The 13,666-nt window shown below is 28.8% G+C and overlaps 1 protein-coding gene across 1 annotated transcript; it reads right to left on the reverse strand.

The window, feature by feature from the left end:
• Window positions 1–12,082: 12,082 nt before the first annotated feature.
• LOC112603994 (zinc finger protein 525-like) lies at window positions 12,083–12,880 on the reverse strand. Its single transcript, XM_025352842.1, has one exon. The coding sequence runs from the start codon at window positions 12,878–12,880 to the stop codon at window positions 12,083–12,085; it is 798 nt and encodes a 265-aa protein (XP_025208627.1).
• Window positions 12,881–13,666: the final 786 nt, after the last annotated feature.

Below are 13,666 nucleotides of genomic sequence, written 5' to 3' on the forward strand. Positions count from 1 at the left end.
CGGACGACTTCCACACGCGCGCGCTCGCCCGCTCGCACACCGTAAAAATGTATAATAATAATAATAATAACAATGATAATGCCTAATAAATTATTGTGCGCTGTATCGTGCAGACGTTATATGATGATAATATATTCGAGTATACATTCGTATAGTGTTTTGCCCTCTGCGCGTTAAAAGGGATCTGCCCGAGTTTAATTCCTGTCGCGGATGACGTCTCCGCGTGCCAGTCCTTTTGCTGAGCGTTTTAAAATCGTAACTGAAGCCCCTTTTATTCGAGGACGTAATAATTTCAAGCTTGTACACATACACACACACACACACATATACTCACAGATATATATATATATATTCTCTTTATTGTTATTAGAACACTGTCAGCGTCTTCTGAGGCGGCCATTGGACGAAACATTTTATTCTTATACACTTTAACCGATTGCGTTTTGGAGTAAGAATAGGTATGGTTCACGAATATATATATATATGCATATTGCACATATATAGTTAAGTCACGTGAATTTATATCTTATATTTGTCTAAGGAAAATGTATTGATTTCATTATGAAATCCAGTTATCTTCGATCCCTGGCATTAATGGTGATGTGCTTAAATTTTAAACCTATGTGGCCTTAACTGTAATGTGATTAATTTAACACAAGAAAGTAAAATCAAATGGTTAGACTTTATTAATACATTTGAATATAATATATATTTTACATTACCGGGATTGGTAAATACTTTGATCTTATTGTAGCTTATAAAATACAGACAGAAATCAACTCTTCTTTACGAGATCTGTATACTGCAAAAGCATTGATATTGCTATTTATTATTTTGAAGAATTACAAAACAATTACTTAACTTGATAATACTTTATTTTAATTTTTTTTTACCTAGCTTCATCACATTAAATGGGAAACACGCGACACTCTTAAACTTTGAAAACAAAATAAAGTATCTCTAACATAATATGAAGCATAAATGTTTTTACTTTTTATTAGCCTAACTATAGTATGGTTAAAAGATTTATAAATACATTTTTTCTCAAATTCAATGTCGTATGTTTAGAAAAAAATAAGCATAGCTCTTTACAATTATCTAAAATAATAAATAAAAAATATATTACTTATAATTAAATATTAAAGGTTAAGCAAAATCGCTAAAATTACTTTTATTTAAAGAGTTTTCATTTTCGCAATGACCACTAAATGCAAGTCCCTGTCGTCCAATAAATAGAACAATACCAATTAAACATTTACTTTATTGCTGGATTTTTTCAACGGAGTCCTTACTTTTAGCTACTGATAATCCGGAGACAATACTACATTCTTTTAAAAAATGTTAATAATATAATCATTAATCACTTTGACATATTATCGATATGATAAAGCATACAAATTTAATTTTGATTTTTTTGATCTACAAAGCTGTTTATTATTTTTTTTTCTTAAAATTATTGAATAATATTACATATAAAAATATAAAAATTACTTATCTAATTTGATATTTAACTAATAAAAAATGTATTGTTATATATATTATTTTATCATTATTAACTTTTTAGTTTATGTAAATACTTAAAATTGTCTTAAATTAAGAAATATCCATCTAAAATTTCATTAATACTTATTAAAAAAAAATTTTACTTTTTTCTAGTAACAGTGAATGTTTTTTTTTCATTTGGCGTGCAATTTAAAACATTCTGCAAAAAAAACAAAACACACCATCTTTTTGAATATTTAAGTCAAATAAATTCATTAAAATAGAAGGCTGTAGATTCTCAGCTTTGTTGTCAAATCTGTTTTTAGGATACTCCTTTTCAAATATTTTAGAAAACAAACTTTAAAGTTAAATATTTATTAATTTTTTTTCTTTTTCTTTATTTATTACATCTGGTGTTTATTAAAGATGAAAACGTAGATTTATATACCAACACATTTTGTTTTGCAGATTTTACTTTAATTTTATCCCAATTTAAGTTTATTTATTAATATAAAATAATTATTGATGATACATAATAGGACATGTATTCATCGTGATAAAATTACAATAGTACGAATTCTGATAATCAACGTGAAAATTTAAAATTTATTATTTTATTGGTCTTTACTATAAACTGCACCATGGCACCGTATACTTACTATTATAATTGTCCTATATTAATTAATATAATACCTGGCATATGATTTACTTAAGTGTTTTTTTCTCGAAAAATAATTAAGTATATAATACCCATTGCCGACGTACGTTTATGTTTATCTACTATAACAAATTACGCATAATATATCAAGTTTAAAGTCTTCATAAAAAAAAATCATACAAAATCGTATAAAGGTATTGAATGCACGCAATAGTGGTTGTGTGACAACCATGTTATATTTATAGGACTTGTCACGTTAGATTACGTATTCTTTTGGTATAATTTGAGATACTTAAGACATAATTTATGCGGTCGAAAATATGACAACATCATATATATCACTCTAGTCATACCAGTAACCTAATCCTCCCTATAAGTTAGAATTTTGACCTTATTTGCTCGCCTATATGGTACCACCTACTATTATAATGTGGGTGAGACGGTCCTCAACTACTGTCCGGCGCAGGCTGTCATTTTATTACCTACCCACTATACAATGTTTTCATCGTACACTATTACTTTGACGAACGTCGAAGGCTATATCATTAATTTCGATTATATATTCACACCGAGCAAAAATGTGTATGCGCGGTATCAATCGTAGGAGTATAATAATAGGTATACATTAATGAAATATTAAATAATTTTTTCAAATGTTTTTTTTTTTTTTTTTTAGATCACGCGACATTGTATGGAAATTATTATTACATTCACTGTATGCCTATTATATAACTAGCAATTATATCAATAATAATATGGTATGACATTGTTTGATGATAAATAAAATTATATAATATAGTCGTCGATTAATTATAGATTACAGTAGAATTGCGAAATAAACTTAAAAATATTTTTTAGAAAATTATTCAAAAAATATTTATTTGTGATATAAAAGCTGTAGGTATATAATTGATCATATTATAAATCATATTATGTAATATTACAAGTATACAGATGTTTTTAACGGGAAAATTTTAGTGAACAGGTGTAGAAATAATTTAATTACAAAATTAATCATGATATCTACCTACCTTATTTTTAAAATTTTTTTTCATGAAATTTGTTTAGTTTTCATTTTGAGTTATTCAAGACTAGCTCACTATATATCTACAGCATAGACTCTATACGTACAACGTAAATCATGTACGTGCAAACTTCACCCATCTATACTTGTATCACGACCGTGTTTAATTCAAGTTCGTGGACGTGATAAAATTATAGCATTCAAAATGTATTAACTTCAAAAGAAACTATTCAGATTCCAATGTATAATTACTTTTTTCAATAAGTCGGAATGAATACTTTAAATTTACATTAACCTATTTTTTCTTAATACATGGGAACGAACGCAAAGCATTTTATTAATTAGGTATTTGTAACGTTAGGAAGTAACAAGTATAAAACAAATTAGATAATGTACAGTAAACTTGTATCGTTATTTACGCGGAGTTCAATTCAATTGACTTTCACCGCGATAGACAATAAACACAGATACCAATATAATGGTGCGAATATATTATGTTGTAGTATAAATCATTTAATTATAAACCTCGTAGTAATAAGTATTATAATAATTGATAAGTATGAGCGCTACAGAAATTTAATTTCAAAAATATTAATTGTCATTAAATTATGAGGTCGGTTGTGTCAAGATAGGTTGTAAGTACCTACAATCTACATAATATCAAAGGTATAGGTATAACATATACGTATGTTCCAGTAAATGATTAAAATGTTTCTTTTCTGTGTTTACGAAACGCGGTGTCAAAACGATCTTCAAATAATTGTTTACTAGTGCGTGTAAGTATATCATAATGAAATAATAATAAAAAATATATATGTATACAGCGTTCGTGAATGTGTGCGTGTGTGTATACGCGCGTGGTGTATGTAATAATATACTCAAAATGATTTCCCATGTGAACGGTTTCAAAACCGCTATTTGTACACTTGAGTCGGTTATTATGGAATACGGACCCTTTTCTGACTGGGATAGGAAATTTAATTTGCACATTTGGAGATAAAAACATTTTCAGCAAAACGTATATTATACGACATAACGATATTATATTATATTGTTATGTAATGTAATGAGATCCGTACTGATCGTAGATCATAACCGGTCCTAAACCGGACCGGGTACCGACAAGCTCAAAATCTTTCTGTAATATTTTCTATGACATTTAGTGTTAAACTAGTCATGCGTGTAGTTCGTTACGCACTCAACCTTTTAAATACGCGTCGACTGTAATTAACTTAACGTAGGTAAACGATTCACACTTCTGTGATAATTATGATTTATGAATATACTCATTGGCGCAATGTCGCCGTGACAGAGTTATATAGTTATCATAGGTAATAATTGTTTTTACGTGCGAGCGATATCATTTTAATCTATTATCTACGTTTCAATTTAATTTATTTTATATTTTTTAAACTGTTACTAATCTTTAATAAGATTTTAACGTTCTTCGCCAAAACGGTGAAATAAACTTTTAACTGCCAACCATCAACTTCGCTGTATTACTTTTTGCTTAAACATATCTATACTCCTAATTAATTAAGCTCTCCTTCGTATTTAACTCGAATTAAATTAAACTAGTATAAAATAAAGATTTTCTAAACATTCTTCGATTGGTATCAATATTTTATCACTATAACTTAACAACAATTGTCCCGTCAAAATTAAGGGGGAGGAGATGTAAAAAAACGAATGTACTACTAAAAATACCCATACATCGTTAATGCTGTTTAATATTATAGGTTGTGTTTAAGCTTTGATCATTTCAATTAATATGTAAATTCAAATATTGAGATGGTTTACACACACTTTCATATTATATTATAGTACATAATATTACGTATCATAATTAAATTATCAATATTAAACTTTATTTTTATTTTTCATTAATTATTATACAGTGATTAATTATCAACAAATTGCTATTAAAATATATTAAGTGCATGGTGCTCACTAGAACCGATTGCCCTTAAAGAAACATAATATTTCACCTAATACCTCTCGTCAGACATTACAAAATTTCATAACAAAAAATTGTCTTACTTATAGCGTGTACTTTCATCGGTATCGACTGTAAAATTTGTCTGAAATTGCTTTTTGAAAAAAAATGCTAGTTTTCGACGTCCAATGCGGTCAAATACAACAAGCTCCTTCAAAAATTTAAAAAATTAAAACGTTTTATTCTTCAGAAAATTTTAAATTTTATATTCACTTCGTTCTGATCCCGTACTGCAGCAATACAATCGTGATGCCACCACAAACAATGATTTACGTCGGTATGTGAACGGACAAATCGTACGTCATACATATACGCGCTTAATTATTAGACATTATAATGAGCAACAAATAATGACGTCGCGCCGCCGTACGACTTCCGTCCAGTTTCGACTTGCGCCCCCTCCGATGGCAAACGCACGCGTTGTTTAATATCATTTTAAAGTAACGGACCACTGCACTCGGGACGCCGATAATAATATAATATAATTATAATATTAATAAACAAAACAAAAACAACAACAACATGCGCTCGTACGGGTTAAACTACATGACCGACTCAAACAGTTATTAAACGACCGTGTGCGTGGTGTATATATTATGTGTCTGACGCGGTGTAGTAGGTATGTTTTTGATGTCGTAGGGCGAGGGTGCGAGTCCGCTGCTGCTGTTGCTGCTGTATGTGTTGGGTGGTCCCCTAAACGTGAATTATACGTCCTTTCGTGTCCCCATATTTGTTTTACGACACTAAAACAGACTTTTATGATCCGTCTGAATGACGTTTCTGGAACGAGTCGAAAAATAATATTTATAATATATTATTTCGCACGAGGTGTTTCGACGTCGAAGACGAGAAAAAAAACAAACATAAAAAACGAAACGGTTTTTTCATCGTTTGCCGGGTGTGCGATTAAACGTTGTTTATTTTTTCGGCGCCAAAAAGAAACTTTTTACAATATTATTTTTGAAACACTATACTTAGCTAGTTAGTATTTATTTGTTTTAATAGTAATAACACTACAATCGTTACTCGTTTTATATACAAAATATTGTATAACATAATAATTAATAAATATTGGTATATTTTTATCATCCTCCAAACACTACAAGTAGGTGAAAATATATGTGTAGGTATAATTCATTTATACGAATAGAATAAGTCATGTCACTATCATAAAGTATATACAGTAAATATCGATTTTTTTTTTTTTTTTTTTAATACATTTTTACAATATGTATGGATTTTTCACGTATATTATTTTTTGTTACTATTTTATTGTTAAAAAATATTTTATGTTTGCAATTAAACAATGAAATCATTTATTAATGGTTTAGAAAAGTCTTTCACAATAAAAAAATTAAAATTCTCTCACGCGAGTTATTGTTTTAACCGATTGCGGTAATAGGTAAAATATTATTTTTATAGGTAAATTGTTAATGCGTACTAGTATTTTAAAAATCATTTTTGAAAAAATGCAAAGTTGAAAAACATCGGATTTTTGCGATGTTTTCACTACAGATAAAACCAATACTTTTAGAGCTTTACTAACCTATGCTTAGCCTAAAATAACTTATTTTTAAAACTCGAGTTTTAATATAGTATAATATACTAACTATAATTATTATTATTGAACACTGCAATATAGATTGCTATTTATTACTGCGTATTATTTTATTTGTCTGTTACTGTTATTATTAAGTCATTTACCGCATATAGCTGATAGCGTTAAAGTGTAATATAGGTATTTTGTAGCATATATTATGTTGGCTGGTATGTGTAGGTAATATAATTATTATAAAATTATAATGGCTTTTTTTTTTTTTTTAGCGAAATTACATATCATCAGTTGTAACATTAGCAACGCATAATAGGTACATATAGGTATAATTTGTGCGCATTATACACCTATCCGTGTTATAGGTACCAAACACTGCACTGATGTATGTATTATATTAAATTATATTATTTACAAGGTGATTTTTTTTTTTTTTTTTAACTATAAACACTCGTTATTTTTAAAAAATTAGTATTTTTATCTCAAAAGTATGTGTTGGACATTTATAATTTATAACATCTAAGAATAAAACAAAATAACATAAAGAAAATTTTTAAAAACCGTTTCACGAGCTTAGTGGAACTTATAAATGTTATAATTCTGCCAAATATTATTACGAATATAATTTAAGTAAAAATTGCTTTTTTTCAGGTTTAAAATATTATATTGTATAATTGGATTCAGACACGTATTTTTAGTGTGCAAAATATACAACGTGATGTTTTTAAAATTGAAGTAAATTTAAAGTGTACTCACATTATACCAATATAATATACATATACTTAAGTATAACACATTTGATCTTGTTATGTCTAAGAGAAATAAAATATTTCATGGTGCATAATGCGTTAGGATGAGATGTGCTGTTACTATAGAACACAATTTCGATACGAGTCGTGCTTTTATGATTAATTATATCTAGCAAAATATTCCAAATATTTTTAAAACAATTATGAAAATCATAAAAATATTAAAACAAATTAATAGTTTATTCTATGGGATTATCGGATTCGCGTATGACAATAACTAAAAATAATGAATAAATCCAATTTAACTTGTCTTAAGTCTGTAATACTACATTTTAAAACCAGTAAAATAAAGTAAATTTTTGCACTTTAAACAAAAAGGATATAAAAATAACTCAAAGTTTAAAGTATAGATAAAGGATCTATGATTCTCCTTATCAATAATTATATCTTATGTAAATTCGTGAATAAACGTATGCATATAAATTAATGTTCAATATTATTCCTATTAATTTGTGTATGATGATTCTAAGTAATTAGCAGTATTGTGTCCTTATCAAATATTAGTATAAAAAATAATAATATTCCAGATTTTTAGTATTGAGAATTTTTTTTCTAAAATAACAGTTTTTATTTTGTAACAAAAATATAACTTATAAGCACATAACGATATACGTAATAATAACCTAACTTAATATTGTCAATCTAGTTAAATGGTTTTAAGAATCTAGTCAATTTATGTATTTTAATCTTTTATTAATTTTTTAGTAATTAGTAAAAGAAAATGGAAATATCGTTGTATTTATTGATTAAAGTTTTATGGAATATTCGTAGTTAAATTTTTTTTTTAATGATCGGTAGTATAATTTACTGTCATTGCCTGGTTTTCAAGCCAGTATTTATTGAACCTAATATTATTTAACATTATAATTATAAAATCAATATTAATAACAATTTGGAAGAATAAAATGTTATAACCGTATGCTTAGGTTCCTCGTCTGGATTATAACTGTCATTATTAACTAATATGCGTATGTTTAAAGGTAGTTTATCATTATCGCTTATTAACTATCATAATTTATTAATAAAATCTATAACGCAGTGCATTGTATAATAACATATAATAATTTGAAAACCCTTTGGCTCTTAATAAATATTATATTATAATTAACATTATGTTTTCGATGAAAATTATTATAAACTACATTTTAATTTTATTTTTATGCTTAAAAAATATTAATCTATATTCAAACACATAATATTAATTAAAATTAATTTTATTATAATATAATACTATATACTTACCTCTTATTAAAAACCAATAATTTTATGACTTAGGTACTTAAGAAGTTAAAGTAAGTAGTTTAGGTTCCAAAATTTACTTAAATTATACATTAAGTCCCTCCCTTCGACAGGATTTGCCTTAATATGGTAGCCGAGAGTCCATAGGCTTTTCAATAGGTCAGTGACAAAAAGGTTTTGATCCGGATGTTATTTTAATTAGCTAGAGCCGTAAAGGCTTGGTCCACTCGCATGTATTTTGTAAACGGTCTCAGAAGAACACTGTTAACCTCCTGGCAGTAACATAAAAAATCCAGTAAAGGAAATCACTCTAAAAACTAAATGAACGTTGATACTTGATAACATGAATATCGTGATCGTATCAGGGAATTTGGAGAACCAGATGCCGGCAACTGGGAGTGAGAAAGCTAGCTCCTGGTTATCATTATCCAGTGATTGCAGAATTACGGGGGTGGTAAGCGAGGTCCTATTAGTCTTGTTGCTACTAGTGCTGCGACGAAACAGCCTGTAAAGACAGTCGCATCTCAAGCGGGTACGCAACAAAGAAATCAAGACCATCAGTCGTTTGGGAAAACGAGAAACTAGCTTATGATTATAATAATTAATAGCAGCCAATGAGCTTAAAGATCGGGTGAACTTCAACACGCTGGGTATAATTTTCTTTTCCAAAAGATCAACCGATTGTTAGCTGTAAAAACGTTAAAAAATATAAAAGTATATTAGTATATAGTTAATATTAATATAACTATGCAGGCGCTATACGTTTATACAATATTATATCACAGTGTCACGCATATTACTGACAAAATATATAATAATAGTGAAAAATTATTACGTTATTATTTTTTAGGGTCTCTTGTCAATTACACTGTATTTAACGTGTATATCATCTAACCGTTTTTTGACATATTATACATGATACATATATGTACGTGTGTAGAAGCCAGAAGGTGATTCATTTTAAGTCTACATCTAGGTGCGCGCTCAATATTATGAAAAGTTTTGATGTTACATTTTATATAACTTGATGCACTGTAAAAGATTATTTTTATTGTTTCATTTTATCATTTTTCTTTTTTTTCAAGAAAATTTAAATTTAAATACTTGATTTCACATTCAAGATATTATATTATGCGGTTTTTAAACAACGTCAGAGTATATAAAAAATAAATGGTTTTCATAACAAGTCGAGGATTCGAAAACAGTCAAAAAAGACATTTAAATGAATCACCTTGTTTAATACGCAATACTAACAAAGTTACTAAGGCCCTTCAAGTGTGATTTCGACCATATTTGCATAATTATCAGCTCATACCTATTAATTATTACGTGCATTTCGTTCAAACCGAAACGGTAGTGATCGATGTCGGGACTACAAAATTATCCGAGTACATTATACTGCATGTAATCGTATTTATATATAATAATATACGCCTATATCACCCATAGGTACACCTGCAAAAAGTCGTAATCCGAACAGTTACAACGGTTTAACAATATAAGTACATAATGCATATTATATTATTGCGTACCTACATAAAAGTGTAATATATATAATTGTGGTTATTAGCATTTTTTTTTTTTTTTTGCAGTTTGTAGTTTGCGTATTTATACGCATTATATTATTTTTGTAAAAAATACGTGACGCGTGTACCAAAATACACATACATTCGTATTATATTTTATATCTACGAGTAAAACAGATAGTAACACAACCACTGCGAAAGATATCATATTTTTTATGTGTTTTATCTACGTGTAAAAATATACCTTATTAGACACAACATTTTCTTGTTTCTTGGAATATACAATATTTTCTATTCAGTTTTTTAATATTGTCATAACTACGATAAATGTAATCAAACAAAACGTAAAGGAAATCGATTTCCAGCTGTAATGTGAAAGTGTGTGTATCATCAATTCCCATACTTAATATGATATAGTAGTTATTTATTTTTAAAATGAAAACAACATTTATATATCTAGGGTATAGTAAGCATAAACTATTTAAATATAGATAATATTACCTAATAATATTAGTACTATGATTCTTGAGTTCCTCTGATTAGGAAAATATTTTTTCGATGTATAATATGAATGATGCATCCACAATATTTCACGACGCTAAAGACGCATTCTTAATACTATTAACAAATATTATGTTCTTACTTGTTAAACTTTTCACCCTTCAAATTTAATATTTTTATTTCAACTGTTTTAAAATGTATAGGTTATACATTTTTTTTAAATATTATTACTAGTACTATTATATTTTAATCTAATTTTTAAAGCAATAATTGTTGTTAAAGCTCGGCCTATAAATAATAAATAAATAATAATATAAAGTAAAAATAAAATTCACAAAGGTATTTTCCTTATTGTTTTTTGTCATTATCAAAACATATTTTGTTTTATAAAAAGAGAAATAGTTTTAATTTTAAGATAAAAAAAACTATTTATAGTTACGGTATGACTAGAAAACTATTTAACTTTTTCTGTTTAGAATTTTTGTAAAAAAAAAAAAAAATCAACACTAAAATTGTTGTCTTTAATACTCGTAATTCATTGATTTTACTTAATTTTTAGTAATTTTCGTTTTCCTATTCGTGAGATCTCGGTTTAAGTGAAAACATAAAGTATATGTTTTTTTCTATTTTTACAACTATTTGAACTTTATGAATACATTAACTAAAAACATCAAATATATATATTAAGATTTACTCACACTTTTTCAACTGGAGTAGTGGATAAACTTGACAGGAAAAGTAATATTCCAGGAAGTCCCCCGTCTATACATATGTATGCCTAAAGTTATTATAGTTTTTAGTTTTCTTTAAGAAATATCATTTTTATAAAATATAACATATTATGTACAGACATATTCGTTCAATTCTATAGAGCACTTTGAGGATGGTATCAATGTTTTATAATATTATTATATAAAGTAACAGTTAAAAAAATATTTTTAAAACCTGGATTTTTAGCCATTAAATTATTTACCAGATTTATTAGCTGAATAAATTACTTAGGAAATCAATATTTTAAATTAATTAGTGGTATTTTGAGCGTGATTTTATTTATCAGATATTATGATTATTATTATCTAGAAATGATGGGCGATTGGAATAAGTTTATACATAGATAAGTAACATATATTATAATTTAATTCGAGGTTTCGATAATTACATTGACATTGAAATGTTTATTTTAAATTATAAATGATTAAAAGATATTGAGGTAATAATTAGTATCTTAACCTTTTTTTTTTTTTATTATTATTTTATTCAATTTTCGTCTTCGGAACTCAGTCGCCGACGCTCACTTAGTCACCATCCTTGTGCGACAACCGGTGCTCCTTTAGTACGTCGAGGTTACCGAACACCTTTTCGCATATATAACACCTGTATCGCCTGTGTGTCCAGCCATGATTAAGTAGCGTGCCTTTGGCGGCAAACGACATGTAGCAAAAGTCGCACTTAAAGGGCCTCTCACCCGTGTGCGTCCGCCGGTGATTGGTCAGAGTCGTGCTGACCGCGAACGTCTTGAAGCAAAACTCGCACTTGTACGGCTTCTCGCCCGTGTGAATCCTTAAGTGCTTGGTCAAACTGCCCTGCTGAGTGAACGCCATGCTGCAAAATGTACAAGAGTATGGTTTCTCACCGGTGTGTATCCGGTAATGCACTGTCAGAGCCGTTTTTGTGGCCAACGACATGTTGCACATGCGGCACGGGAACGGGTTTTGGCCCAAGTGCGTCCTGCGGTGGTTTGTCAAAATTGTCTTGGTGGCGAACGACTCGTCGCACTCGTGGCACACGAACTGCTTCTTCCTGAGGTGTCTCCAAAGGTGGCAAGTCAGAGTGCTCTTGACGGAAAATAACTTGCCACAGATTTCGCACAGATACGGTCTTTCGCCCGTGTGCTTACGCAGGTGCACGCGCAGAGTTGATGAAGTGGTGAACGATTTGGCACACAACTTACACGCGAATGGTTTCTCGCCCGTATGCGTTCGTTGGTGTATTTTCAGATTTCCGTTTTGTGTGAACATCTTGTTACACGTTGTGCACTTAAAACGTTTGTCTCTCGAGAGCCGTGTGTAGCTATTGACGGCCACGTTGCTCATTTCGTATGATTACCTGTCCTGCTACTATAACATCGTCATGCGTCACACCTGTAACATTTTTACCATGTACAAGACTATAACATTATTAAAGTAAGTCGTCTAAGGAATTTTTTTTTCCGTGGTTGAGTAACCTTGTCGATTGGAAATTATTGTTGTTTAAAAAGAATTTGACTTTATAGACAGCGTTTGACAAGTATAATTTTTGTTTTTAGAGCCATACACACAGAGAAGGGGGGTTAAACCCCCATAACAACATGGGAAATATATTAATGTATTTTAAAAATTTAAAACTACTAATAAATTATATATTTTTTAATTTCAATCAATAATAGTAATAGACATTTATGATGTTATCGGTTGTTATTATAGTATTTCGTGTACCGTTTAAAGGTCGTTCTGACAAATCACCATCACAGTAATGGTTGAATTACGATGACAATTGATTAGACCGTGATTTAAAATATATTTAAAACCGTTAAATCAACCACGGTCCACGATTATTATTTATTATATTATGTAGCACAGTGGTTCTTAACCTTTTGTAGACCACGGACCCCTGATTAAAGATTTTTAGAAATGATGGACCCCCTAACCAATTTATTTCGATTACCTTTCTTTTACAATATGTCACGTATTGACATATGATATGTGTTAAGGCTGCCACGTGAATCCCTGATACTCATATCGCGGACCCCCAGGGGGCTACGAACCAAAGGTTAAGACCTTTTATGTAACATAATGATTAAATTAGCAAAAAATTAAAAAAGTTTATCATAACAAATTATG

The sequence above is a fragment of the Melanaphis sacchari genome, unplaced genomic scaffold (genome assembly GCF_002803265.2).
Source record: "Melanaphis sacchari strain LSU unplaced genomic scaffold, SCAv2.0 Contig117_pilon_pilon, whole genome shotgun sequence".
NCBI lineage: Eukaryota > Metazoa > Arthropoda > Insecta > Hemiptera > Aphididae > Melanaphis > Melanaphis sacchari.

Coding starts and splice junctions, on each gene's coding strand:
- LOC112603994 (XM_025352842.1), bottom strand. CDS start 12,880: ATGAGCAACGTGGCCGTCAATAGCTACACACGGCTCTCGAGAGACAAA.